At 47.7% G+C, this 27029-nt stretch overlaps 1 protein-coding gene across 1 annotated transcript in view; it reads left to right on the forward strand.

Moving 5' to 3' along the window:
* Positions 1–27029, forward strand: part of RHPN2 (rhophilin Rho GTPase binding protein 2) — a 75555-nt gene that overhangs the window by 13982 nt on the left and 34544 nt on the right. The window contains exons 2-4 of the mRNA XM_032249212.1: positions 4001–4116; positions 20460–20588; positions 22770–22959. Of these exons, the coding sequence (XP_032105103.1) occupies positions 4001–4116; positions 20460–20588; positions 22770–22959 (435 nt within the window). The remainder of the gene's footprint in view (positions 1–4000; positions 4117–20459; positions 20589–22769; positions 22960–27029) is intronic.

Genomic DNA, 27029 nt, shown 5'->3' on the forward strand with positions numbered 1-27029 from the left:
CTTACCTGTCAGGAAGAAGTAATGTGGTTTTGGGTCCAATTAGTCAAATCTAACCCTAAGCATTCCTATGCTTTATCTAGAAACTTGACCACACAGCTGTGGGCTGGCTAGGGTGTAGTGATTCCAAGCCGGCAGAAGTTGGGTAAAGTATACAAACAGAAAAAAAGTTCTTATCTGTAGGCTGGAATGGCTGTTTATCTGAACTCTGGGAATGTTCGTGAAGGAATTGGTTATTTAAGCTTCCCTGTAAAATGAAACACAGCAGTGGAGATCCAGGTAATTCCGAGTCCCGTTGAACCATAGTCATTTTTGGAAGTGGAAAGAGACCGACAGTTGTTTTAGTTCTTTAATGTTAACATATTAAATTGTAATAGCTTAACATTAAAGTTTTTTTTTGTTTGTTTGGTTTTTTTTTGGGGGGGGAATGGAGTCTCGCTCTGTTGCCCAGGCTGGAGTGCAGTAGCATGATCTCAGCTCACTGCAACCTCCACCTCCCAGGTTTAAGCCGTTCTATCACCTCAGCCTCCCGAGTAGCTGGAATTACAGGTGCATGCCAGCATGCCCGGCTGATTTTTTTTTATTTTTAATAGAGACAGGTTTCGCCATGTTGGCCAGGCTGGTCTCAAACTCCTGGCTTCCAGTGATCCGCCTGCCTCAGCTTTCCAAAGTGCTGGGATTACAGATGTGAGCTACCCCACCTGGCCCACATGAAAGATATTTTAATTTTGTTTGTTTGTTTGTTTGTTTGAGATGGAGTCTTGCTCTGTTGCCCAGGCTGTAGTGCAGTGATGTTATCTCAGGTCACTGCAACCTCTGCCTTCTGGGTTCAAGTGATTCTCCTGCCTCAGCCTCCAGAGTAGCTGGCATTATAGGTGCATGCCACTACATCCGGCTAATTTTTGTATTTTTAGTAGAGACGGGGTTTCACCATGTTGGCCAGGCTGGTCTCAATCTCCTGATCTCAGGTGATCCACCCGCCTCGGCCTCCCAAGTTCTGGGATTACAGGTGGGAGCTACTGTGCATGGGCAAAGATATTTTAATCTCAAATCTGAAAGAAAGACAAAATCGGGGATCGTTTCCTGCTTTAAATGATATTAACTTTAAAATCTATTCCAGGGCCGGGTGTCATGGCTCACACCTGTAATCCCAGCACTTTGGGAGGCTGAGGTGGGTGGATCACCTGTGGTCAGGAGTTGGAGACAAGCCTGGCCAACATGGTGAATCCTCATCTCTACTAAAAATACAAAATGTAGCCAGGTGTGGTGGTGGGCACCTGTAATACCAGCTACTTGGGAGACTGAGGCAGGAGAATCACATGAACCTGGGACATGGAGGCTGTAGTGAGCTGAGACTGCACCACTGCACTCCAGCCTGGGCAACAGAGCAAGACTCTGCCTCAAACAAAAACACTAAAAAAAATATATATATATATATATATATATGTATTTCAACTCAGATTTGAATATTTGTGCAATTTGAACTTAGGGGAAAGTGTCCTTTTGAGACAGGGAAAATAAAATTAGGTTGTTGGGGCTGTGTGGGGGACAGGTGGTGGTGATCTGCTGCGAAGTGACAATGAGAAGTCTTCTAGTTTTATTATTTTAAATTTTTTATGATTATTCTTTGTAGCGACAGAGTCTCACTCTGTTATCCAGGCTGGAGTACAGTGGTGCAGTCATAGCTCACTGCAGCCTCAAACTCCCGGCCTCAAGCGGTCCTCTGGCCTCTGCCTCCCAAAGTGCTGGGATTATAGGCTTGAGCTACCATGCCTGGCCAAGAATGAGAAATCTTTGTGGAAGGAGACTACTGGGATCCCTGAGAAGGTTTCAGCTATAGATAACTCATATCTCCCTTCTTGGGGTCCAGGCCATGGTCGTGGCTTGGGCAGAGAGGTTGGGGAGACCAGGTGTGTGCAGGCCTGAGATGTGACTCAGTGAGAGACGAAGGACAGTCTTCACTTGCTGGCCAGACCGCTCCCAGGGAGTTGCATCAGTGGGCGGGGCGTAGAGATAAGCCTCAAAGAGGAATGTGGTTCTAACTCAGGTCCTGGGGCTTCTACCTGTCTGGGGTGGGAAGAACACCATTAAGTTAAAATGAAACTTTCATTCTGATCTCAAACTTTATAGCACAAAACGTTGTAATCCAAATACCCCAGGGCGTAATGGTCAGAGAACACAAGCAGACAGTTTGCTGAAAAACATTTAAGTGATCAAGATTATCCAGAGAAACCTTTACCTTCACTGTTACAATAAACATACACATTAGAAGAATGAGATATCTGTTTTTGCTTGTCAGTTTGGCAAAGATTAAAAATCATAATTTTCAACTATACAGATAAAAAGACAACCCAGTGTAAAACTGGGCAAAGGAGGGCCAGGTGTGGTGGCTCACACCGGTAATCCTAGCACTTTGGGAGGCTGAGGTGGGCGAATCACTTGAGGTCAGGAGTTCAAGACCAGCCTGGCAAGTATGGTAAAACCCCATCTCTACCAAAAAATACAAAAATTAGCTGGGTGTGGTGGGATGCACCTGTAGTCCCAGCTACTCAGGAGGCTGAGGCAGGAGAATCACTTGAACCCAGGAGGCGGAGGTTCCGGTGAGCTGAGATCGCACCACTGTAGTCCAGTCTGGGTGACAGACTGAAATCGTGTCTCAAAAAAACAACAACAACAACAAAAAAAAAAACTGGGCAAAGGATCCAAATTGATATTTCTTCTAAGAAGAAAAGCAAATGGCCAATAAGTTCATGAATGAAAAGATATTCAACGTCATTAACTGTCAGGGAGACACAGTTCAGAACCACAGTGAGCGATAGCACACACACAATGTAGCATTCATAAAAAGGATAGACCAGCACGTGTATTGGTGAGATGTAGATGAGTGGGAACTCTCGTGCTGTTAGCAGGATTGTAAAATTGTATAACCACTTTGGAAGAGTCTGATAGCTCCTCAAATGGTTAAACATAGAATAAATCATATGATCTAGCCTGTGTGCAGTGGCTCACCCCTGTAATCCCAGCACTTTGGGAAGCCAAGGCAGGCGGATCACTTGAAGTCAGGAATTTGAGACCAGCCTGGGCAACATGGCAAAACCCAGTGTCTACTAAAAACACAAAAATTACCTGGACATGGTGACATGTGCCTGTAGTCCCAGTTACCTGTGAAGCTGAGGCGCGAGAATCACTTGAACCCAGGAGTTGGAGATTGCAATGAGCCAGGATCACGTCTCTGCACTCCATTCCGGTCAGCAGAGCAAGACTCCGTCTCAAAAAAAAAAAAAAAAAAAAAAGTAGATAGTAACAATGAGGGGAAGTAGTCACAAGGAAGTGTGTGCCTTTCTGTCCTGTAGTATGATTGGGCTGGTCCACAGTAGCCCTAAAGGAGTTTGATCATATAACTCTGCCCTAGAGATATGTCTTTAATTAATTATTTACTGGATTAATTTATTTTTGTCACTTTGGTTGCTGAGGCTGGAGTGCTGTGGCACAATCTCAGTTCACTGCATCCTTTGTCTCCCAGGTTCAAGCGATTCTCGTCCCTCAGCTTCCTGAGTGGCTGGGACTACAGGCTCACACCACCACACCGGGCTAATTTTTGTATTTTTAGTAAAAGCAGGGTTTTGCCGTGTTGGCCAGGCTGGTCTCTAACTCCGGACTTCAAGTGATCCACCTGCCTTGGCCTTGGCCTTCCAAAGTGTTAGGATTACAGGCATGAGCCACAGCGCCTGGCTAAGACCCCGTCTCCAAAATAAGTTAATTAAATAAATAAAATTAAAATAAATAAATAAAATAGATGAGAAGGAAAGACCAATTCACAGTGGCTGTTTTGGAATTGTGTTATTATGAGTGACTTTTCTTTATACTTTTCAATATTTTCTCTGTAGATGCTTTGTTTTCAGGAAAGATTGTTTTTAAAGTTAAATGTTTTCCATTATATTAAACACCGTCATCATTATTAAAGTGGCTGACCTCTGAAGGGGCATCTCTTATTTTTCCTCAGGGCTGTAATCCCCTTGCACAAACTGGCCGGAGTAAATTGCAGAACCAAAGAGCTGCTTTGAATCAGCAGATCCTGAAAGCCGTGCGGATGAGGACAGGAGCGGAAAACCTTCTGAAGTAGGTGCCTTCTGGCTTCCCTGCCTCTCCTGAGTCCTAACCATCTGTTTCCTATACTCCCAGGCCTGGCTCTTGGTTTCAGCTTTGGGTTTCCTCCTCATTTCTGGCATCTGCGGTCATCCCTTTCTTGCCTGGAGCTCAGTTATGCTGGAAACAGATACTTTACTCCGCCTGTTTGTGTGTTTGGGGATTGGGTGGGTGGCAGATGGATGTGGGCGGTGTGGCGTTTGGCCTCAATTCAGTCAGCCATCTTGGTGGGAAGCCCAATTATTGTCTTGAAGTTTGTTTTCTGGCTTTCTCTGGGACTTGTCTAATGCCTGGCGCAGAATCTGCTTGGTAAATGTTTATTGAATATATAAAGGAAAGAAAGGCAGGAAAGAGAAAGGTGGGACGTTTCTATTGCCAGTGTCGGCCTTGCTAACGAGAGGGCTCAGCATAGCCCCATGTTCTAGGGCACTCATTAGTATCCTCTGGTGGGAGAACAGTTGCTTATCTAGCATAGAACTCAGAGAAGCCTTACTTGTGTCTAGACCAGTGTAAACCCTCTCCAGGCAACGAAATGCAACAAAAGACAATGTATCAGCTTATTCTGTTTACAAACAGTGTAGAGTTTCTTCCTCCTTCAGTTCTGCTCGTGACTCTTTTTAGCCCTGTGCCACCTTTTTGTTTGTTTGATTTGAGACAGTCTTGCTCCGTCGCCCAGATGGGAGTGCAGTGGCTTGATCTCGGCTCACTGCAACCTCTGCCTCCTGCGTTCAAGTGATTCTCCTGCCTCAGCTTCTCAAGCAGCTGGGACCACAGGTGTGCACCACCACGCCTGGCTAATTTTTTCTTTTCAGTAGAGATGGCGTTTTACCATATTGGCCCGGCTGGTCTCGAACTCCTGGCCTCAGTGATCCATCCACCTCCCAAAGTGCTAGAATTACAGGCATGAGCCCCCCACGCCCGGCCCCATGCCACCTTTTACAATGTGTAGTTGAGGTGGGCACCATACTGCTGCCCAGGTGAATGAAAAAGATGCCTCCTGGGGCCTCTGGAAGAGACATGGAGTGCTTTGGGGGACCCAGAACCTAAACTCCAGCAGAGAAGAGCCTGGCTTACCTGCTTGAAACTGCAAGTCCCTTGGAGCTTCCTGGGACTTTCAGGGATTCCAGGGACGAGGGTGCCAAAATGTCTGCGAGGATATTGATCGTGGGTATTCCCAGTGGGTTAGCTTTATTGGTGAAGGCCTTAGGGAACCTGGAGCCTTCCTGAGGGGTCGTTTGGAAAAACAGATACACTGAATGTTTGTAAAAGAGCCACAAGGCTCTGAGGCTCCCAGCATCTGGTCACAGACTCGAGTGAATGGCGGGATCACCTCCTCCCTGTGGGCTGCTCCCTTGAGCACTCAGTCAAGCAGGAGGAGGGGTTCTGGTCATGACTTTGGGGACAGTTCATTTCTTAATGGGTCTGTGTTTGCTCCTTAGGCAAGACCTCTTAGATATTAAGAGGTAAAAAGAAAAGTTCAGGCCGGGTGCGGTGGCTCAAGCCTGTAATCCCAGCACTTTGGGAGGCTGAGGCGGGTGGATCACGAGGTCAAGAGATCGAGACCATCCTGGTCAACATGGTGAAACCCCATCTCTACTAAAAATACAAAAAAACATTAGCTAGGCATGGTGGCGCATGCCTGTAATCCCAGCTACTCAGGAGGCTGAGGCAGGAGAATTGCCTGAACCCAGGGAGGCGGAGGCTGCGGTGAGCCGAGATTGCGCCATTGCACTCCAGCCTGGGTAACAACAGTGAAACTTCGTCTCAAAAAAAAAAGAAAAGTTCGGAGCAGCACACCCTGAGTGCGTGTATGTGTGTTTAATGGATTTTGTACATATACAGCCAGGCATGGTGGCTCATGCCTATAATCCCAGCACATTAGGAAGCCGAGGCGGGTGGATCATTTGAGGCCAGGAGTTCGAGACCAGCCTGGCCAATGTAGTCAAACCCCCATCTCTACTAAAAATACAAACATTAGCCAGGTATAGTGGCACGTGCCTATAATCCCAGCTATTCAGGAGGCTGAAGCATGAGAATTGCTTGAACCTGGGAGGTAGAGATTGCAGTGAGCCGAGATTGTGCCACTGCACGCCAGCCTGGGTGACAGAACAAGACTCTGTCTCAAAAGAAAAGAAGAGGATGGGCCGGGCGCGGTGGCTCAAGCCTGTAATCCCAGCACTTTGGGAGGCCGAGGCGGGTGGAACACGAGGTCAAGAGATCGAGACCATCCTGGTCAATATGGTGAAATCCCGTCTCTACTAAAAATACAAAAAAAATTGGCTGGGCATGGTGGCGCGTGCCTGTAATCCCAGCTACCCAGGAGGCTGAGGCAGGAGAATTGCCTGAACCCAGGAGACGGAGGTTGCGGTGAGCCGAGATCGCGCCATTGCACTCCAGCCTGGGTAACAAGAGCGAAAACTCCGTCTCAAAAAAAAAAAAAAAAAAAAAAAAAGAAAGAAGAGGATGTTGTACATATGCTTTTGTGTACACACAAAAGGATGAAGGTAGAAGCTATTAGCAGATTCGGCTTTTTGGGGCAAGACTGGAGATGGGGGTAGAGGTGACTCACTTTTCATTTTAGTCCTGTCAGTGTTTGAATGTGCTTCTAAATGCATGAGTTATTTTTATTTATTGTGTAATACTTCAGAGGTCCAGAAGAATTATATAAGCAACTCTCTTGAACCACCCACTCCATCAGGAAAAGCAATGCTACTGCTGTGTCGGGCTTGGTTTGGTTTAGTTTAGTTTAGTTTAGTTTTGAGACAGGGTCTCGCTTGTTGCCCAGGCTGGAGTGGAAGGGCATGATGTTGGCTCACTGCAACCTCTACCTCGTGGGTTCAAGTGATTCTTCTGTCCCAGTCTCCTGAGTAGCTGGGATTACAGGCATGCATCACCATGACCAGCTAATTTTTTATTTTTAGTAGAGTGGGGTTTCTCCATGTTGGTCAGACTGGTCTTGAACACCTGACCTCAGGTAATCCACTCACCTCGGCCTCCCAAAGTGCTGGGATTACAGGCATGAGCCACCACGCCTGATCTTCATTTATTTTCATTCATTCATTCATTCATTCAATCATTTAGTTTTTGAGATGGAGTCTTGCTCTGTTACCCAGGTTGGAGTGCAGTGGCATGCTCTCTGTTCACTGCAACCTCCACCTTCCAGGTTCAAGTGATTCTTGGGCCTCAGTCTCCCAAGTAACTGGATTACAGGAGCACACCACCACCACCCCGCCCCCGCCGGCTAATTTTTACTTTTTTTTTTTTTGTAGAGATGGGTTTCACCATGTTGGCCATGCTGGTCTCAAACTCCTGACCTCAGGTGATCCGCCCGCCTAAGGTGTTGAGATTACAGGAGTGAACCACCACACCCAGCCTGTTTTATTTTATTTTTTTAAAGAGACAGGGATCTCACTATGTTGCCCAGGCTGGTCTCTTGGGTTCGAGCAATTTTCCTGCCTCAGCCTCAGGATTACAGGTTTGAGCCAGCATACCTGGCCTCCTTTTTTTGTTTGTTTTTTGAGACTTGAGAAAGAATCTCACTCTGTCACCTAGGCTACAGGGCAGTGGTGCCTTCATAGGTCAGCACCACACCTGGCTAATTTTTTTTTTTTTTTTTTTTTTGAGACAGAGTCTGGCTCTGCCACCCAGGCTGAAGTGCAGTGGCATAATCTTGACTCACTGCAACCTCCATCTCCCAGGTTCAAGCGATTTCTTCTTCCTCAGCCTCCCGAGTCGTTGGGACTACAGGTGTGTACCACCACACCCGACTAATCGAATATATATATATATTTTTTTATAAAGACAGGGTTTCACCCTGTTGGTCAGGCTGGTCTTGAACTCCCGACCTCAGGTGATCCGCCCATCTTAGCCTCCAAAGTGCTTGGATTACAGGCGTGAGCTGCCACGCCCGGCAATTTTTAAAAATTTTTTGTAGAGACAGAGTTTTACCATGTTGCCCACGCTGGTCTCAAACTCCTGGCCTCAAGTGATCCTCTTGCCTCAGCCTCCCAAAGTACTGGGATTTCAGGCGTGAGTCCCTGTGCCTGGCTATTGAGCACCTCTTCAATGGCAGGCAGAGTTGAGGTGCATGCAGTTCAGACGAGGCCCTGTTTTGGGATTTCCCTTGTTGGGGGATGGGAGGAGACCTTCATAGACAAGTAAACAAATCGAATCACCTCGGGAAGTGATGTTTTCTAGGGAATAATGAACTCTGAATGTGATAGAGTTTGGCGCAGGGTGGCCAGCCCTAGAGACAGAGAGAGGGTGATTGGAGAGGCCCCTGGGAGCAGGGAACTTGCAGTTTCTCAGGCAGGAACTAGGACAGTTTTGTGTGTCGTATTCTCTTAACGACACCAGCAGTCAGCCCTTCTGAGGCCCACGCCTGACTCAAGCTCATTGTCACACTGGCAGTTGCTTGGGTTGGCAGGGGTGGGGGTGGGGGTTGTTAATGATTCTCACAGTGGCCCAAAGGTTCAAAGTGCCCCTTGCTGGAGAATGTTGTCAGAGGAAACCCTGGAGGTATTTATTAATCTGACTCAGTAAGCACCAACGGATTCCCGAAAACAAATGGGGCGTTTTGCCAAGTGCCGCTCTGGCCCGGTGGTGTCCCTGGGCGACCGATTACGTGGCTGTCCCTGCAGGCCATGGGTGGTTTCAGATGTAAAACGGGCCCTGCTTTCCTTCTGTCTTCTGGTTCTCAGGTTTCCCAACGCAGCCCCCGAAGGAAAGTAGAACCGTTGGAATAGGGGCGGGGGATGTTTGGAGATGTCCCCAGAAATGCAGGAATGGACATGGGGGTGCTAAGCCCTTACCTGAGGGCTACTGGAGGGTATCGTGGCTGGGCAGGCACTTGAAAAACCAGACTTTGTGATCCTTCAAAGTCTTATTCGAACCAGGAGTCCATGAGCTTCCTGGAGTTTGCTTTGGACGATACCAAATACTTCAAATGTGTTTTCAGTTTCTTTCTTTTTTTTTTTGAGATGGAGTCTTATTCTGTCGTGCAGGCTGGACTGTAGTGGTTTGATCTCGGCTCATTGACAACCTCCACCTCCTGGGTTCAAGCAAATCTCGTGCCTCAGCTTCCTGAGTGGCTGAGATTATAGGCGTGTGCCACCATGCCTGGCTAAATTTTGTACTTTTAGTAAGATGGGGTTTCACTATGTTGACCACGCTGGTCTCGAACTCCTGACCTCAGGTGATCCACCCGCATCGGCCTTCCACAGTGCTGAAACTACAGGCATGAGCCACCGTGCCTGGCCGTACTTTTTCATTTAGGCCAAGCAGAGACACTATTCTGTCTTCTCCCAGCTTTCTTCCCTCCTTTGAGGAAAACTAGGGTAGAAACGTGACAAAGTTTCTCTGAAATTGAGGCAATCTTTGTGAAATTTAAAGCAGGTTGCCTAGTTTTAACTGGTTTTAACTAACTAGTTCTTTGAACAAGAGCTGGTTGTTTAATCTCTTTGGACTTCAGGTTCCACTGTTGTGCTGAGAACTGTTGGGCTAGATCAAAAGTGTCTTGCTCCTAGGCTTACAGGGATCAGGTAGGCTTGAAAGGAGTGAATGGGGCTGGATTCTGTGCTGTGTGAGACAATAGGGAGTAATGGGGACTGTGGTGAAGTCCACAGCATATGCCTTCTCTGGATGGGGCAACTGCAGTTTGCCTCAGGGAGGTTAGGGTCAGAGTTGCTGCATCTTCTAATTTTTTTTCCAGGAGAAGTTAGGGATTTGGGGATTTTTTTTTTAATCTTCTCATTGATTGTTGATTCCCCCCGCCCCGATACAGAGTCTTGCTCTGTTGTCTAGGCTGGAGTGCAATGGCGCGATCTTGGTGCACTACAGCCTCTGCCTCCCGGGCTCAAGCAATTCTCCTGCCTCAGCCTCCTGAGTAGCTAGGATTACAGGCATCTGCCACCATGCCCCACTAATTTTTGTATTTTTAGTAGAGATGAGGTTTCGCCATGTTGACCAGGCTGGTCTCGAACTCCTGATCTCAAGTAATCTGCCTGCCTCAGCCTCCCAAGGTACTGGGATTACAGGCCTGAGCCACTGTGCCTGGCCAATTGTTGAATTTTTAAATTTTGGGGACTTTTTTAAGAAGGGGGGATAAGAAGACCCTGAGAGCCCAGTGAACAAGTCTCTCGGGCCTCGGGTTTACTTTGTGACCCCTGGACCTAGGGGTGATGAAATTCTAGGTCAGGAGTAACCTGGGGTGGCCTTTGCTGTCATGAGAGTGACTTGAGGGTCATAGCAGCTCATACTGTCAGTTGTGGGAGGGCTGGTGCGTGTCTGTGGTGGGATTTGTGAGCCCTCCATAGCCTTTGGGGCTGACACCAACTCCAAGTGCCACCTTCCTCCACGGAGAGATAGGCAGGGAGCAGATGTCCTGAGGGTCTGGCTGATCAGCCACCTCAACAGGGGATGGGACAGTCCTCACTCCAGCCTCTCGAATCCCTGGCAGAGCGGGATTTGGGATCAGATGGACTAAGGCTAAGCTGCTCTAATAAGGTCGCTGAAGCTGCAGCAAGTCACTGTGTCAACGTGGTGCTTGTTCCTGGAAGGACGATTTTATTAAAAGACTTGGGGGAAAAAATCACACTAAAACAAACAGGGACAGAATGCAAAATATACTTTTTTTTTTTTTTTTTTTTTTTTTTGAGATGGAGTCTTGCTTTTTCGCCCAAGCTGGAGTGCAATAGAATGATCTTGGCTCACTGCAACCTCCACCTCCTGGGTTCAAGCGATTCTCCTGCTTCGGTCTCCTGAGTAGCTGGGACTACAGGCGCATGCCACCATGCTCGGATAATTTTTGTATTTTTAGTAGAGATGGGGTTTCACCATATTGGTCAGGCTGGTCTCGAATGCCTGACCTCATGATTCATCCACCTTGGCCTCCCAAAGTGCTAGGATTACAGGCATGAGCCACCTATGCCCAGCCACATGTATTGAAAAAAAAACAACAAAAACTTTTCAGGCCAGGCACAGTGGCTCATGTCTGTAATTCCAGCACTTTGGAGGCAGAAGTGGGCGAGTCACCTGAAGTCAGGAGTTTGAGACCATTGCCCAGGCTGGCCTCGAACTCCTGGCCTCAAGTGATCCTCCTGCCTCAGCCTCCCAAAGTGCTGGGAGCCATCACGCCAACCTCACATGTATCTGTAAGACAAAACACTGGGATGTTAAAGAAATTTGGGACTTGGAGCAGAGAAGTTATTGTCACATAGGGGCTTTGTTTGGTGGAAAAGTTCTCAGAGGCTCCAAATTGAGAAAAAGTGTATATGAATGTCATCGGTCGTTATAGGAAATAGTTGAGTGTGGCCTTCTTCCCCTGTTCACGCTTGGTGGTTTGGTCACTCAGAGTAAGCGGGACACCTTCTCATTCTTTTTTTGAGATGAGACCTGACTCTGTCACCCAGGCTGGAGTGCAGTGGTGCAATCTTGGCTCACTTCAACCTCTGCCTCCTGGATTCAAGTGATTTTCCCACCTCAATATCCAAGTAGCTGGGACCACAGGCGCCTGCCACCATGCCTGGCTAACTTTTGGTAGAAGTGGGGTTTCCTCATTTTGCCCAGGCTGGTCTCAAACTCCTGAGCTCAAGTGATCTGACTGCCTCGGCCTCCCAAAGTGCTGGGATTACAGGAGAGAGCCACTGCACCCGGCATCCCCCCAACTTTTTTTTTTTTTTTTTTAAGAGACAAGAGTCTTGCTATGTTGGTCGGGTTGTTCTTGAACACCTGGTCTCAAGCATTCCTTCCATCTTGGCCTCCCGGAGTGCTAGGATTCCAGGCATGTGCCACATGTCCAGCCTTCTTCTCATTCTTGACTTTTTTTTTTTTTTTTTTTTTTAATATGGAGTCCTACCCTGTCACCAGACTGGAGTGCAGTGGTGCAGTCTAACTCACTGCAACCTCTGCCTCCGGGTTTCAAGCGATTCTCCTGCCTCAGCCTCCCAAGTAGCTTGGACTTACAGGCGCGCGCCACCCGCCCAGCTGATTTTTGTATTTAATTGAGACGGGGTTTCACCATGTTGGCCAGGATGGTTTCAATCTCTTGACCTGTGATCCACCCACCTCGGCTTCCCAAAGTGCTGGGATTACAGGTGTGAGCCACTGCGCGAGATATTTTTGACTCTTAATACTATGTGCAGCCGGGCGCGGTGGCTCAAGCCTGTAATCCCAGCACTTTGGGAGGCCAAGGTGGGTGGATCACCAGGTTAAGAGATCGAGACCATCCTGGTCAACATGGTGAAACCCCGTCTCTACTAAAACTACAAAAAATTAGCTGGGCATGGTGGCGCGTGCCTGTAATCCCAGCTACTCAGGAGGCTGAGGCAGGAGAATTGCCTGAACCCAGGAGGCGGAGGTTGCAGTGAGCCAAGATCACGCCATTGCGCTCCAGCCTGGGTAACAAGAGCGAAACTCTGTCTCAAAAAAAAAAAAAAATACTATGTGCATGTTCATCATGAAAAACCCAAGGGAGGAGGCCTTCTCTTGGTGGTCCAGGCCAGAGGGAAACTGCGGAGAACCTGTGCAGAAGACTGGGCAGGAAAGGGCTGACACATCGTCTGTCCCATCTCGGTTGGCCTCAAGTTCTTTTTTGGCTGTATGTAACACCATTTATTAGACTACACGGGCAGAAGCTGAAAAAGGCCATGCTCTTCTGAAAAAGCCCATAGGAGCCATTTGTTTTCCTTCAGAAGGGCAGCCTGGGTACAGAGCATCAGTATTGATGACCGAGGCTCTGGCTACAATCCCTAATTTGAGCTGTCTCTATTTTTGACCATTGCTCTGGCCTGGGCTTAGAAATAGTTGGGACAGCGTGGTGCAGTTGCTCGTGCCTGTAATCCCAGGACTTTGGGAGGCCAATGTGGGCAGATCACCTGAGGCCAGGAGTTTGAGACCAGCCTGACAGACATGGCAAAACCCCCATCTCTAGCAAAAATACGAAAAATAAGCCAGGCACAGTGGCTCACACCTGTAATCCCATCACTTTGGGAGGCCGAGGTGGGCAGATCATGAGGTTAGGAGTTCGAGACCAGCCTGGCCAATATAGTGAAACCCCAGCTCTATTGAATATACAAAATTAGCCGGGCATGGTGGCGTGTGCCTGTAGTCCCAGCTACTCGAGAGGCTGAGGCAGAAGAATCACTTGAACCTGGGAGGCGGACAGAGATTATGGTGAGCCGAGATACGCCACTGCACTGCAGCCTGGGCGACAGAGTAAGACTCTATCTCAGAAAAAGAAAAAAAAAGAATTAATTTTTAAAAATTACTATATTTTACAATAATTGATATTAAAGAAAAATTAGGAATGCTTTTGTTCTCCACATAACGGGATATCTTGACACTCCCATGTGGGTCTGTTGTAGTAAACATTATTAATTTGTTCCCTTTACTGTAAACATCTTGAGACTAGGAACGTCTAATTTTCTGAGAATGCAGCCCAGCAGGTCCCGGCCTCATTTTCCTAGCCCTCACTCAAAATGGAGTTGCTCTGGTTCAAATGCCTCTGACACCTGTGCTAGAAAACGAAGCTCAGAATCCAGGGTTGATTTCTGAATCATGGTTGCACCAAAGGTTGGCATTACAGAAACCAACCTGAGACCTCCCCTGGCTGCCAATGGTTTTCAGGGTGACTGACATAAAGAGGTCTACACCTTTTTTCTTTTTTTTTTTTTTTTGAGATGAGCATTCGCTCTTGTTACCCAGGCTGGAGTGTGGTGACAAGATCTCGGCTCACCACAACCTGTGCCTCCCAGGTTCAAGCGATTCTGCCTTAGCCTCCTGAGTAGCTGAGATTGCAGGCATGCACCACCATGCCCGGCTAATTTTGTATTTTTAGTAGAGACGGTGTTTCTCCATGTTGCTCAGGCTGGTCTCGAACTCCTGATCTCATGTGATCTGCCTGCCTCAGCCTCCCAAAGTGCTGGGATTACAGGTGTGAGTCACTACGTCCAGCCTATTTTTATTTTTTTGAGATGGAGTCTCGCTCTGTTGCCCAGGCTAGAGTGCAGTGGCATAATCTCCGTTCACTGCAACCTCTGCCTCTCAGGTTCAAGCAGTTCTCCTGCCTCAGCCTCCCGAGTGGCTGTGACTACAGGTGTGTGCCGCCATGCCCAGCTAATTTTTGTATTTTTAGTTGAGACGGGGTTTCACCATGTTGGCTAGGCTGGTCTTGAACTGCTGACCTCAGGTGTTACCCCCGCCTTGGCCTTCCAGAGCATTGGGATTACCAATGTGAGCCACCGTGCCCAGACTCAGTTTTTGTATTTAATGGACCTACTATGGTGCTGAGAACCAATCAGCTTCCTTGCTGCCTACAGAGAGTAGTCTTCACCCTGTCATTTGTTCTTCCATGAACTGAAATTTGATCAGCACCCCGATGATATGGAAACGGCTATGCCAGGTTTCAGGAAAAAATACCAAGAAAAAGGAGGCTTGTTCTCCAGAAATTATCATTGTTTATCTTCCCTCATTCCAAAGTTGATTTGAGGCACCTTAGCACATTCATATAACATGTAAGATTAAATCAGGAGTGAATGAAGATTTGAACGCAAGAGAAGGAAGAATGAAGGAGAGATTTAGCTGGAAGTAAGGCTAGTACCTGCCACAAAGTCCTATATACCTTACGAAATGTGAGCCATGGTTTGTCTCTGAGCTTCCTGGTAGGCAACAGGAGGAAGGGAATAATCTGGAACACATTTTATATTCACCAGCCAAAAGGAAACCCATTTGTAAAAAGAAATGAAGCCATTCCTGACACTTAAGGATGGGAGAATTTCCCCCCACCCTAATCCCTGTGGACATTATCAGCTACAGAATCAGTCATTTTCTCAATAACCCCTTTGTAGCACAGGTTTTACAAGCTGCAGATTGTGACCTGTGGTGTGTAATGACATCAGTTCAGTTCATTGCTGTGGCATAATAAAAGATAAATATTTGGTCTTCGTCCTGTTCCTGTGTTCCTGGCACAGAGCTCCTGAGTAGTGATAAAAGTATCGTATCGTTTATATGCTAATGAGATCACTCTTGGTGGGAGGCTTTAGAATGGATGCTGATCCCCAGAAAGCCCAAGCCATGGTGAGAGGGCTAGAACTTTCAGCTCCTCCCCGCTCCACCTGTGGAGAGGGGAGAGAGGCTGGAGATTGAGCTCAGTCACCCGTGACCAATGATTTCATAATCATCTATGCCTAATGAAACCTCCATTAAAAACCCTACATTAGGCTGGTGCGGTGACTCATGCCTGTAATCCCAGCAATTGGGGAAGCCAAGGTGGGTGGATCACCTGAGGTCAGGAGTTCGAGACCAGCCTGGCCAACATGGCAAAACTTTATCTCTTCTAAAAATACAAAAATTAGCCGGGCATGGTGGCAGGTGCCTGTAATTCCAGCTACTCTGGAGACTGAGACAGGAGAATCACTTGAATCCGGGAGGTAGGGGTTGCAGGGAGCTGAGATCATGCCCTGCACTCCAGCCCTGGGGTCAGAGCGAGGCACTGTCTCAAAACCAAAAAACCTTCTACATTAGCCAGGTGCAATGGTGCGTATCTGTAGTTCCAGCTACTCAGGAGGATAAGGGAGGATCACTTCAGCCCAGGAGTTGGAGGCCAGCCTGGGCAGCATAGCAAGACACCATCTCTACAAAGAATGAAATAAGGTAGGGTGCGGTGGCTCACACCTGTAATCCTACCACTTGGGAGGCTGAGGTGGGTGGATTGCTTGAGCCCAGGAGTTTGAGACCAGCCTGGGCAACGTGGTAGAATCTCGTCTCGACAAAAAATTTAAAAAATAGCCGGATGTGGTGGTGCATGCCTGTAGTCCCAGCTACTTGGGAGGCTGAGGTGGGAGATCCCTTGAGCCCTGGAGGGCAAGGCTGCAGTGAGCTGTGATCATGCCTCTGCACTCCAGCCTAGGTGACAAAACGAGACCCTGTCCCCCCAAAAATGAACCCTAAACGATGAGGTTCAGGGAGCTTCTGGGTTGGTGCACACATTGAGGTGCCCAGAGTGTGCATGGAAGCGCTGCCCCTCTCCCACCATAACCTGCCCTGTGCACCTCTTCCAATTAGCTGTTCCTGGGTTGAATACTTTAACATAAACCAGTACTGGTCCATCAGGTGCTTTCCTGAGTACTGGGAGTCATTCTGGTGAATTACCAAACCTGAGAAGCAGCAATAGGAACCCTCGATTGACAGTTCATCAGTCAGAAGCGCAGGTATCCCCCCTCTCCTGGGATGTGTGGTCCCTAAAATGGGGGCAGCCTTGTGGGACCGGGCCTCTACTCTGGTGTATGTGCTTACCCCAGGAGTGGGGGTCAGAATCTAATTGAATTGTTGCATACCCAGTCAGTGTCTGATAATCAGAGAATGAGAAGGTCGCAGACATGATTGTTTTTTAAAAAAGCAGTTATCAGAGTAGAATAGAATATGTTGGAGTGGATCACATCTATGACTTTTTGAGACTTTTGTGTCTCACAAAAGGGGCATGGTCTCTGTGTGTGTGTGCATGCACGTACTGAGTTGTGATATAAAATGTGTTTCTTTTTTTTTGAGACGGAGTCTTGTTCTATTGCCCAGGTTGGAGTTCAGTGGTGCAATCTCGGCTCACTGCAACTTCTGCCTCCTGGGTTCAAGCAATTCTCCTGCCTCAGCCTCCTCAGTAGCTTTGACTACAGGCATGCGCCACCATGCCTGGCTAATTTTTGTCCTTTTAGTAGAAATACGGTTTTACCATGTTGCTGAGGTTGATGTTGAATTCTTGGCCTCAAGTGATCTGCCAGGCTCAGCCTCCCCAAGTGCTGGGATTACAGATATGAACCACTGCACCTGGCCTAAAATGTATTTCTTACTGGTGTCATAGCCACACACACACACACAAATCTCTAAATTGATGAAATTCACTACGCTGAGATTCCAATATTTTATTGTCTGGAGGAATCCAAATGTGCGCGTGTGCAGACTTCCAGGGCCACAAGAGGGTAAGTGCTGTCACACGTGGCAAGGTCAGGGAGAACCTCAGGAGAGAGCAGACTGTCGGTGAATGAAGGGCATTGGCGTTTCTCTTGGCGGGAAGGGTGGCCAGGTGGTGAGCAAAACAATCAGGTGACAGGTGGCTGAGTTTTCATCAGCAGAGGAAGGGACAGAGGTCAGATACTCAGTCTCTCTGGCTGGCCAGAGCTGTTGGCTAATGAACCTCAGGCTTCCTCATCCGTGAAATGAGGATGATTTCTCTCGTCTAAGGTTCACTGACACAGGCCCAGCACAGGCCTCATTTAGGACGTGGTTGTTACTGGTTCTGTTATTTTAGTGGTGATTCCTAATCTGTAGTGTGAGGGAGCACCTGTTAAGGTCTTTGAGTAGATTTCAAAAGCTCTGCTTGAAAACTTTTTTTTTTTTTTTTTTTGTTTGAGAGCGAATCTCACTCTGTTGCCCAGGCTGGAGTACAGTGGTGTGTGCTCAGCTCACTGCAACCTCCACCTCGTGGGGTCAAGCAATTTTCTTGCCTTAGCCTCCCAAGTGGCTGGGACTGCAGGTGCGTACCACCACCCCCAGCTAATTTTCGTATTTGTAGTAGTGATGGGGTTTCACCATGTTCACCAGGCTAGTCTCAAACTCCTGGTTTAAATAGTGACTGACACTCCTCAGCCTCTCAAAGTGTTATGAACCACCACATCCAGCCAGGATACAGATTCTTTATTAGATATATAATTTGAAAGTATTTTTTCCCAGTTTGTGGCTTGTCTTTTTATTTTCATTTTCTTTTCTTTCTTTTTTTTTTTTTTTTTTTTGAGATGGAGTTTTGCTCTTGTTGCCCAGGCTGGAGCGCAGTGATGTGATCTCAGCTGACTACAATCATGACCCCCCCCCCACCGCACCGCCCCACCCCCCCCATTCAAGTGATTCACCTGCCTCAGGCTCCCGAGTAGCTGAGATTACAGGCGTCCACCACCACGCCTGGCTAGTTTTTTGTATTTTTATTAGAGATGGGGTTTCACCATGTTGGCCAGGCTGGTCTCGAACTCCTGACCTCAGGTGATCCACCCCCCTCAGCCTCCCAAAGTGCTAGAATTACAGACGTGAGCCACCACGCCCAGCTCAGCTTCTTAGCAAGTTTTAAAATCAAATAACATGTCTTCCCACTCTGTTCTTATCTTTCAAAATTGTTTTGCCCGTTGTAGGTTTTTTTTTGTATTTCTGTATAAATGTTAGGATCAGCTTGTCTATTAAAAAGGTTAGTGGAATTTTGATTGAGGCTGCATAGAGTGAATGTACCAACTAAGGAGGCTTGGTGTCTTGACAATAATGAGCCTTCCCATCCATAAACATGAAATAGCTTTTCTTTTAATATATCTCAGCATTGTTTCTGTAGCTTTCAATTTATGTGTCTTGTGATTCTTTTTATTCCTATTTTATTCTTTTTGATGCTATTGTGTATGAAATGTTTTTCTCAATTTCAAGATTGTTCATTGCTAGTATATAGAAATAGAATTGGCCAGGCACGATGGCTCATGCCTGTAACCCCAGCATTTTGGGAGGCTGAGGCAGGAAGATTGCTTGAGCCCAGGATTTCCAGACCAGCCTGGGCAGCATGGTGAGACTTCATCTCTACAAAAAAAAAAAAAATACAAAAATTACCTGGGCGTGGCAGCATGCACCTGTGGTCCCAGCTCCTGGGGAGGCTGAGGCTGGAGGATGGCTTCAGCCTGGGAGTTTGGGACTGTAGTAATCCATAATGGTGATACTGCACTCCAGCCTCGGTGACAGAGCAGACCCAGTCTAGGAAAAAAAAAAAAAAAGATTTGATTTTTGTATATTGATTGTACCCTGTGACCTTGCTAAATTTATCAGTACTAATATTGTTGTATGGATGCCTTAGGATTTTCTATATATAAGATAATGCCATCTGTGAATATAGTTTTATTTATTTCTTTCTAATCTGGATGCCTTTAATTTCTTTATTTGCCTCCTTATTGATTAGAAGTAGCAAAAGTGGGCATCTTTGCCTTGTTCCTGGTGAGAAGAGGAAAGCAGTCATTCACCATGAAGTGTGATGTTAGCTGTGGGTTTTTGTAGGTGTCTTTTATCAGATTTCATAAATTCTCTTTTATTTCTACTTTGCTGAGAATTTTTATTATGAATCTGTGATGGATTTTGTCCCCTACTTTTTAAAATATCTGTTGAAGTCTCCATGGATTTTTTTTTGTCCTTTATTCTGTTAATATGGTATATTAATTGATTTTCAGATGTTAAACCAACCTTACATTCCTGGTATAAATCCCACTTGGTTATGGAGTATAATCCTATTTTATGTTACCAGATTTGGGTTGCTAATACTAGTCTCATAGAATGAATTTGGAAGCATTACCTCTTCCTCTGGTTTCTCATTCATTTATTTTATTTTACTTTCTATCTGTGTATGTGTGTGTGTGTGTGTGTGTGTGTGTGTGTGTATATGTGTGTGTTAGATGGAGTCTTGCTCTGTTGGCAGGCTGGAGGGACTGGCCCGATCTCGGCTCACTGCGATCTCTACCTCCTAGGTTCAAGCAGTTCTCCTTCCTCAGCCTCCTGAGTAGCTGGGATTACAGGCACGCACCACCATGCCTATCTAATTTTTGTATTTTTAGTAGAGACGGGGTTTCACCATGTTGGCCAGGATAGTGTTGATCTCCTGACCCTCGTGATCTGCCCACCTGGGCCTCCCAAAGTGCTGGGATTACAGGTGTGAGCCACTGTGCCCAGCCTATATTTTTATATTTGATTTCATCTTATTTTATTGTGGTTATTAGAGACAGTGTCTTGCTCTGTCACCCAGGATCATAGCTCACTGCAGTGTCAACCTCCTGGGCTCCAGCAGTCCTTCTACCTTGTCTCCTGAGTAGTGGGACTACAGGCATCTGCCACCATGCATAGCTAATTGTCCATTTCTTTCTTTTTTTTAAAACAAATTTTCTATTTGTTTATTTATTTATTTTAATTTCTCCTACTGAAAGTAATCATTTGTTTCTTTTCAAGGGGATATCTTACAGCCTTTTAGGGCATGGCTGGGAGCAGTTTTGTTTTCTCAAGGCTGAGTTTTTGCAGGATGTCAGAGAGTTCATGTCTGCAGCTCACAGTGTCATTGCCTGTGTCCCCAGCTCCATGCGCTGGCAGATGTGCTGCAAGCTGGGCAGGTGCCCTGTGTTTCTGAGATACCTTACCCGGAACGCCTGGCACTCCTCTGCAGGCCATGCCCTGATCCTCCCTGCAGGGACTGGGGATTGAGTCTGTTCACCCAGAAGCCGGGATACCCAGCTGAGGGCACTTCTCTCCCTCTTCTCGTTGAATAGAGTGGCCACAAACCCGAAGGTGCGGGAGCAAGCGCGGCTGGAGCTGAGCTTCGTCAACTCAGACCTGCAAATCCTCAAGGAAGAGCTGGAGGGGCTGAACATCTCATTGGGGGTCTATCAGAATACAGAGTAAGTGGGAGCAGCGCACCTTCCAGACACCTCTGAGCCGGAGAGCCTGCCTGCCTTCAGGGTCTGCACAAAGAGGCCAGATGGGGTTCTAGACAGGGGAGTGGCAGCCCCCACTTTGGGAGTTGAGAGAACCATCAGGTTTGGGGTTGAGCAAGGTGCTAGACTGGAAGGGAGGAGCCCATTTGTTGGGAAATACCTGCAGTATTGGGCACAAAGGCACTTGTGAGGCCAGGCACGGTGGCTCATGCTTGTAATCCCAGCACTTTGGGAGGCCGAGGCGGGTGGATCACTTGAGATCAAGGGTTTGAAACCAGCCTGGCCAACATGGTGAAATCCTGTCTACTAAAAATACAAAAATTAGCCGGGTATGGTGGCACACGCCTGTAATCCCAGCTTCTCAGAGGCGGAGGCAGGAGAATTGCTTGAACCCAGGAGGTGGAGGTTGCAGTGAGCCAAGATCATGCCACTGCACAACAGCCAGGCCAACGGAGCAAGACTCTGCCTCACTGCAATCTCAAGCGATGCTCCCTCCTCAGCCTCCCAGGTAGCTGGGATTGTAGGCACCCGCCGCCACGCCTGGATAATTTTTGCACTTTGAGTAGAGAGGCCTCCCCACCTCGGCCTCCCAAAGTGATGGGATTACGGGTGTGAACCACCATGCCCAGCCTGCACTATTCTGTTTTCTAAGCAGATTGTTTCTTTCTTAGCACAGTTGATCTTTACATTCTTCTAGGAGGTAGGCAGGAAAGAAAGGACCTTATGGTGCAGATGGGAAAACTCAGGGAGGCCCAAGGTCACCTAGAGGGTGCTGTCAGTGCCACATTGGGGCTGGGGTGTCCTGGAGCTGGAACTCAGGACACTCGCTCCTCCTCTTCTCGTTGCCTGGACAGTTGCAAAAAAAGCAAAGCTTGCTTCCCGCCCTGCATGGCTCGGAGGAGCCTTCAGCAGGATCCAGCTTTCCGTACCCCCGGGATGGGTCTCACCTGCCTGTAGCACAGCTGTGCCACAGAGCCCGGTTCAGCTTCCAGCCGCATTGTTCCCTTGCTCTGCCCAGCCTTCCTGGTCTTCTTGTGGGGCAGGGCTGAGAAGCCCAAGGAGGTCTCCTGTTACAGGTCAGGGAGCTAAATCCCTGTTTGCAAAACACAGCCTGAGCTCCGTTCACTTCCTGCTGGCCCTGCCCCTAGGAATGTAGGCAGAGAGAGCACTGCCCGGGCGGGCATCCATGGTTACTGAGTGAGGTGGTCAGCTGGGGGAGAGGGGGTGGACGGTGTCTGACCCTGGACTGGAAGGCAGGTGCACTTAGGTGTCGGATGGGGCTCCTGCCCTGACGGCATCTCCTGTGCTGGTGGTGGGACACCTTGACACACCCCAAAGGAGGCGCCCACGAACCCCAAGTTGCGAACGTGGGGGTGCTGGAGAGCTGCACAGCAGTGGTGCCTGCTGAGGGGAGCACAGGAGGAGGGGATGAGGAGCTGACAAAGGAGGCCCAGGGCAGCAGGGTGGTGTGCCCAGGTGGGAGCAGCAAGTGCCCCAGGCCCAGACGCCGGCACACGACAGACTCTCAACACAACTGCTGAAAGAAGCATTGAGACTGGGCGGGGCATGGTGGCTCCTACCTGTTACCGCAGCACGTTGGGAGGCCAAGGCGGGCAGATCACTTGAGATCAGAAGTTTGAGACCAGCCTGGCCAACATGGCAAAATCTCATCTCTACTAAAAAAAAAAATACAAAAATTAGCCGGGGGTGGTGTCTCATACCTGTAATCCCAGCTACTCAAAGGGCTGAGGCAGGAGAATTGCTTGAAGCAGGGAGGCAGAGGTTGCAGTGAGCTGAATTGCACCATTGCACTCCAGCCTGGGCGACAGAGCAAGACTCTGTCTCAGAAAAAAGGGAAGCATTGAGGCATTGAGACTGGAAGATAAGTCAGTGTCAAGATGCCAGGGGCCTGATGTGTTAGGTGGGGTGGTCCAGATGTCTTAGGGAGCTGGGGTTAGTTTTAGAGCAGAGGGTGGGGTGTGACCAGAATTGTCCTTATGCAAAATGAGCCTGTCGGCTAGATGAGTACTTGACGGGGCGAGGAGAGGGCGTGCACGTTAGCTGGGCTGCTGGCAGGGCAAGGCCATGGGGTGCACAGGGTTCCGATTGGGGGTGTTCATATATACCTTGTTGTGTTCCTCACAGGGAGGCATTTACGATTCCCCTGATTCCTCTTGGACTGAAGGAAACAAAAGACATCGACTTTTCAGTCATCCTCAAGGTAAATCTCAAAGCACCCAATTCAGTGTTTAAAATGGAAATAGGCCATTTGTGGTGGTACATGCCTGTAGTCCCAGTTACTTGGGAGGCTGAGGCGAGAGGATTGCTTGAGCCCAGGAGTTGGAGGCTGGGGTGAGTTGTGATCATGCCACTGTACTCCAGCCTGGGCAACAGAGTGAAACCCTGTCTTAAAAAAAAAAAAAAAAAAAAAAAAAGAAAGAGAAAAATGGAGATAGAGAAAATATGTATCCCTTGCAATGAATGGCCTTCAGCTTAACAGGTAGAATCAGTTGATACCTACAGAGTGAGCCTGAGCCCCTTTCTGAGCCAACTACATGGATAATTGTATATCTATTTCTTCCATATTTTTGTTGTTGCCTTTGACGTCTTCTGAAGCTCCTCCTGAGTCTTGGGCAAGGCAGGTTGGAATCCCAGACTGGCCTTCTCCGGGAGGCCAAGTCAGAGAGGATCCGTCATGGATATGCTTTGAAATTTAAAACTTATATCCTCTTTTATTGATAGTATCTTTTTTTTTCTTTTCTTTTTTTTTTTTTTTTTTTGAGACGGAGTTTCACTCTTGTTACCCAGGCTGGAGTGCAATGGCGTGATCTTGGCTCACCGCAACCTCCGCCTCCTGGGTTCAGGCAATTCTCCTGCCTCAACCTCCTGAGTAGCTGGGATTACAGGCACGCGCCACCATGCCCAGCTAATTTTTTGTATTTTTAGTAGAGACGGGGTTTCACCATGTTGACCGGGATGGTGGTCTTGATCTCTCGACCTCGTGATCCACCCGCCTCGGCCTCCCAAAGTGCTGGGATTACAGGCTTGAGCCACCGTGCCTGGCCTTTTTTTTTTCTTAAATCGTGTAACCCATTTAGCTCATGTTTTTGGAAGAATAGCTAGAGTTTTTTCTCTGACATTTTATTATGAAAATTTCCAAACTTCTCAAAAAATGTTAAGAATTTTATAGCAAACCCCTGTGTACTCACTATGTAGATTCTTCCGAGAACGTACTGCTGTTATTGCTTCCTCACATATCTGTCCATCTATGCATTCTTGTGTCTGTTAGGTTGGTTCAAAGGTAATTGTGGTTTTTGCCGTTGAAAGTAATGGCTAGAGACCAGGCACGGTGTCTCATGCCTGCAATCCCAGTACTTTGGGAAGCTGAGGCAGGCGGCTCACTTGAGCTCAGGAGTTTGAGACTAGCCTGGCCAACATGGTAAAAACCCTGTCTCTACCAAACATATAGAAGTTAGCCAGGCGTGATGGTGCATACCTGTAATCCCAGTTACTTGGGAGGCTGAGGCAGGTGCATCATTCGAACCTAGGAGATGGAGGTGGAGGCTGCAGGGAGCCGAGATTGCACCACTGCCCTCTTGCCTGGGCGACAGAGTAAGATCCCGTCTCAAAAAGAAAAAAAAAATTAGCTGGGCATGGTGGCATACACCTGTAATCTCAGTTACTCAGGAGGCTGAGGCATGAGAGAATCACATGAACCCAGTAGGTAGAGGATGCACTGAGCTGAGATTGTGCCACTACACTCCAGCCTGGGCAACAGGCTGAAAAGAGTGAAACTGTGTCTCAAAAACAAAAAAATAAAATAAAAACTAAAAAAACAAAAAGAAAAAAAAAGTAATGACTAATATCAGTCTGTCTTGTTTTTGTGATGCAATTTTAAAGGAAATCAAAGATGTCACTTCACTCCCCTTAAATATTTGAATAACCAGAGTCTTTGCTTGTGTGTCCCCCTGCCACACTCCTGGGTATCTGGAGTCCCCTGTTCGGCAGATCCTCAGAGGCCCACCTGTGCCTGGCCCTGTGCTGAGTGCCAGAGGTGTCATAAGCCCTGCCTGCGGGCCCATGGGTCATTCAGGTGGGAAGTGGGATATGTGCTCCAGTGGAGCACCCAGGAAAGACCATGCCTCCAGGCTGGGCCAGGAGGCCATCCTGTGCCTAGAATACCTTCCTCTGCCTTCTCTCCTCAACTCCATCAGTTCAAATTTTTAGCCAGTTGCCTCCAGCTTCCATCAAGGAGGGGAAAGGGGATGAGGTGCAAGGAGACCCAACTTTGTGCCACACAGCCCAGGTATCAGTTATAGGAATTAATCATAGCATGGCGAAAATTGCTTCAAAGAAATATTTTACGTTCTTTTTTTTTCTTTCTTTCTTCTTTTGAGACAAGCTCAGACTCTGTCGCCGAGGCTGGCGTGCAGTGGCATGATCTCAGCTCACTGCAACCTCTGCCTCCTGGGCTCAGGTGATCCTCCCACTTCAGCCTCCTAGTTGCTGGGATTACAAGCATATGCTACCATGCCTGGATAATTTTTGTATTTTTCTTTCTTTTCTCTTCTTCTTTTTTTTTTTTTTTTTGAGAGTTTTGCTCTTGTTGCCCATGTTAGAGTGCAATGGTGCGATCTCGGCTTACCACAACCTCCTCCTCAAACAATTCTTCTACCTCAGCCTCCTGAGTAGCTGGAATTACAGGCATGCACCACCACACCCAGATAATTTTGTATTTTTAGTAGAGATGGGCTTTATCCATGTTGGTCAGGCTGGTCTCAAACTCCTGACCTCAGGTGATCCGCCCGCCTTGGCCTCGCAAAGTGCTGGGATTACAGGTGTGAGCTACCTGACCAATTTTTGTATTTTTCATAGAGACAGAGTTTCCCACGGTTGCCCAGTCTTGAACTCCTGGGTTCAAGCAATTCTCCCGCCTTGACCTCCTCAAGTGCTGGAATTACAGGCATGAGCCACTGTGGGAATACTGTGCCCGGCTTATTTTAATTTCCATGATAATCCTGTTAGTTGGTTCGTCTTAGACTATTAGTTTAGAAAAGAAAACATGACATTTTGACTACTACTTTTTTTTTTTTCTGAGATGGAATTTCCACTCCTGTTGTCCAGACTGGAGTGCAATGATGTGATCTCGGCTCACTGCAGCCTCTGCCTCCTGGGTTCAAGTGATTCTCCTGCTTCAGCCTCCTGAGTGGCTGGGATTACAGGTGTGTGCCACCACACCCAGCTAATTTTTATTAGTAGAGATGGGTTTCACCATGTTGGCCAGGCTGGTCTTGAACTCCTGACCTCAGGTGATCCACCCGCCTCAGCCTCCCAAAGTGCTGGAATTACAGGCGTGAGCCACTGCATCCGGCCAAGAATGCCAGCATTTTAAAGGAAGAGCCTCTTGGAGAGACTTAGGAATTTTATAGGCATCTTTAAAAATTCAACTAGGTAATGTGGTGAATTCCACATTAAAACAAATGAAAATCATCACATGTTGTGGACATGGCCAACTGCTATTCGTTGCAGGCTTCCAACCATGTCAGTTTGGCCTAAAAGAGACTCTACAAAGGTCAATCATATGAAAATGAGAATATTTGAGGGACTTTCTATTTTATTTTCTTCCTTCCACATTTGAGATAAATACAGATAAGTACTGCAGGAGTGGTTCAGCAGACTGCATTAGGGCAGGTGAATTTCAAATCTGACCTGTGTGTCTGCGTGATATTTTATAATTAGTTAAGCTTCACAGTGTGATTTTGTTTTATTTTATTTATTTAGAGAGGGAGTCTCACTCTGTCATCCAGGCTGGAGTGCAGTGGCGCAATCTTGGCTCACTGCAACCTCCACCTCCTGGGTTCAAGCAATTCTCCTGCTTCAGCCTCCCAAGTAGCTGGGATTACAGGTACCCACCACCATGCCTGGCTAATTTTTGTATTTTTAGTAGAGACGAGGTTTCACCCTGTTGGCCAGGCTGGTCTCAAACTCCTGACCTCAAGGGATCCACCTGCCTCGGCCTCCCAAAGCGTAGGGATTACAGGTGTGAGCCACCATGCCCGGCCGCTTTTGTTTTATTGTAAAGAAATAGGGCCAAGGCCGGGCGCGGTGGCTCAGGCCTGTAATCCCAGCACTTTGGGAGGCCGAGGCGGGTGGATCACGAGGTCAAGAGATCGAGACCATCCTGGTCAACATGGTGAAACCCTGTCTCTACTAAAAAAAAAATACAAAAAATTAGCTGGGCATGGTGGCGCGTGCCTGTAATTCCAGCGACTCAGGAGGCTGGGGCAGGAGAATTGCCTGAACCCAGGAGGCGGAGGTTGCGGTGAGCCGAGATCGCGCCATTGCACTCCAGCCTGGGTAACAAGAGGGAAACTCCGTCTCAAAAAAAAAAAAAAAAAAAAAAAA

Source organism: Sapajus apella, unplaced genomic scaffold (genome assembly GCF_009761245.1).
Source record: "Sapajus apella isolate SASKATOON/1434 unplaced genomic scaffold, GSC_monkey_1.0 scaffold68, whole genome shotgun sequence".
In the NCBI taxonomy this organism is placed as follows: domain Eukaryota; kingdom Metazoa; phylum Chordata; class Mammalia; order Primates; family Cebidae; genus Sapajus; species Sapajus apella.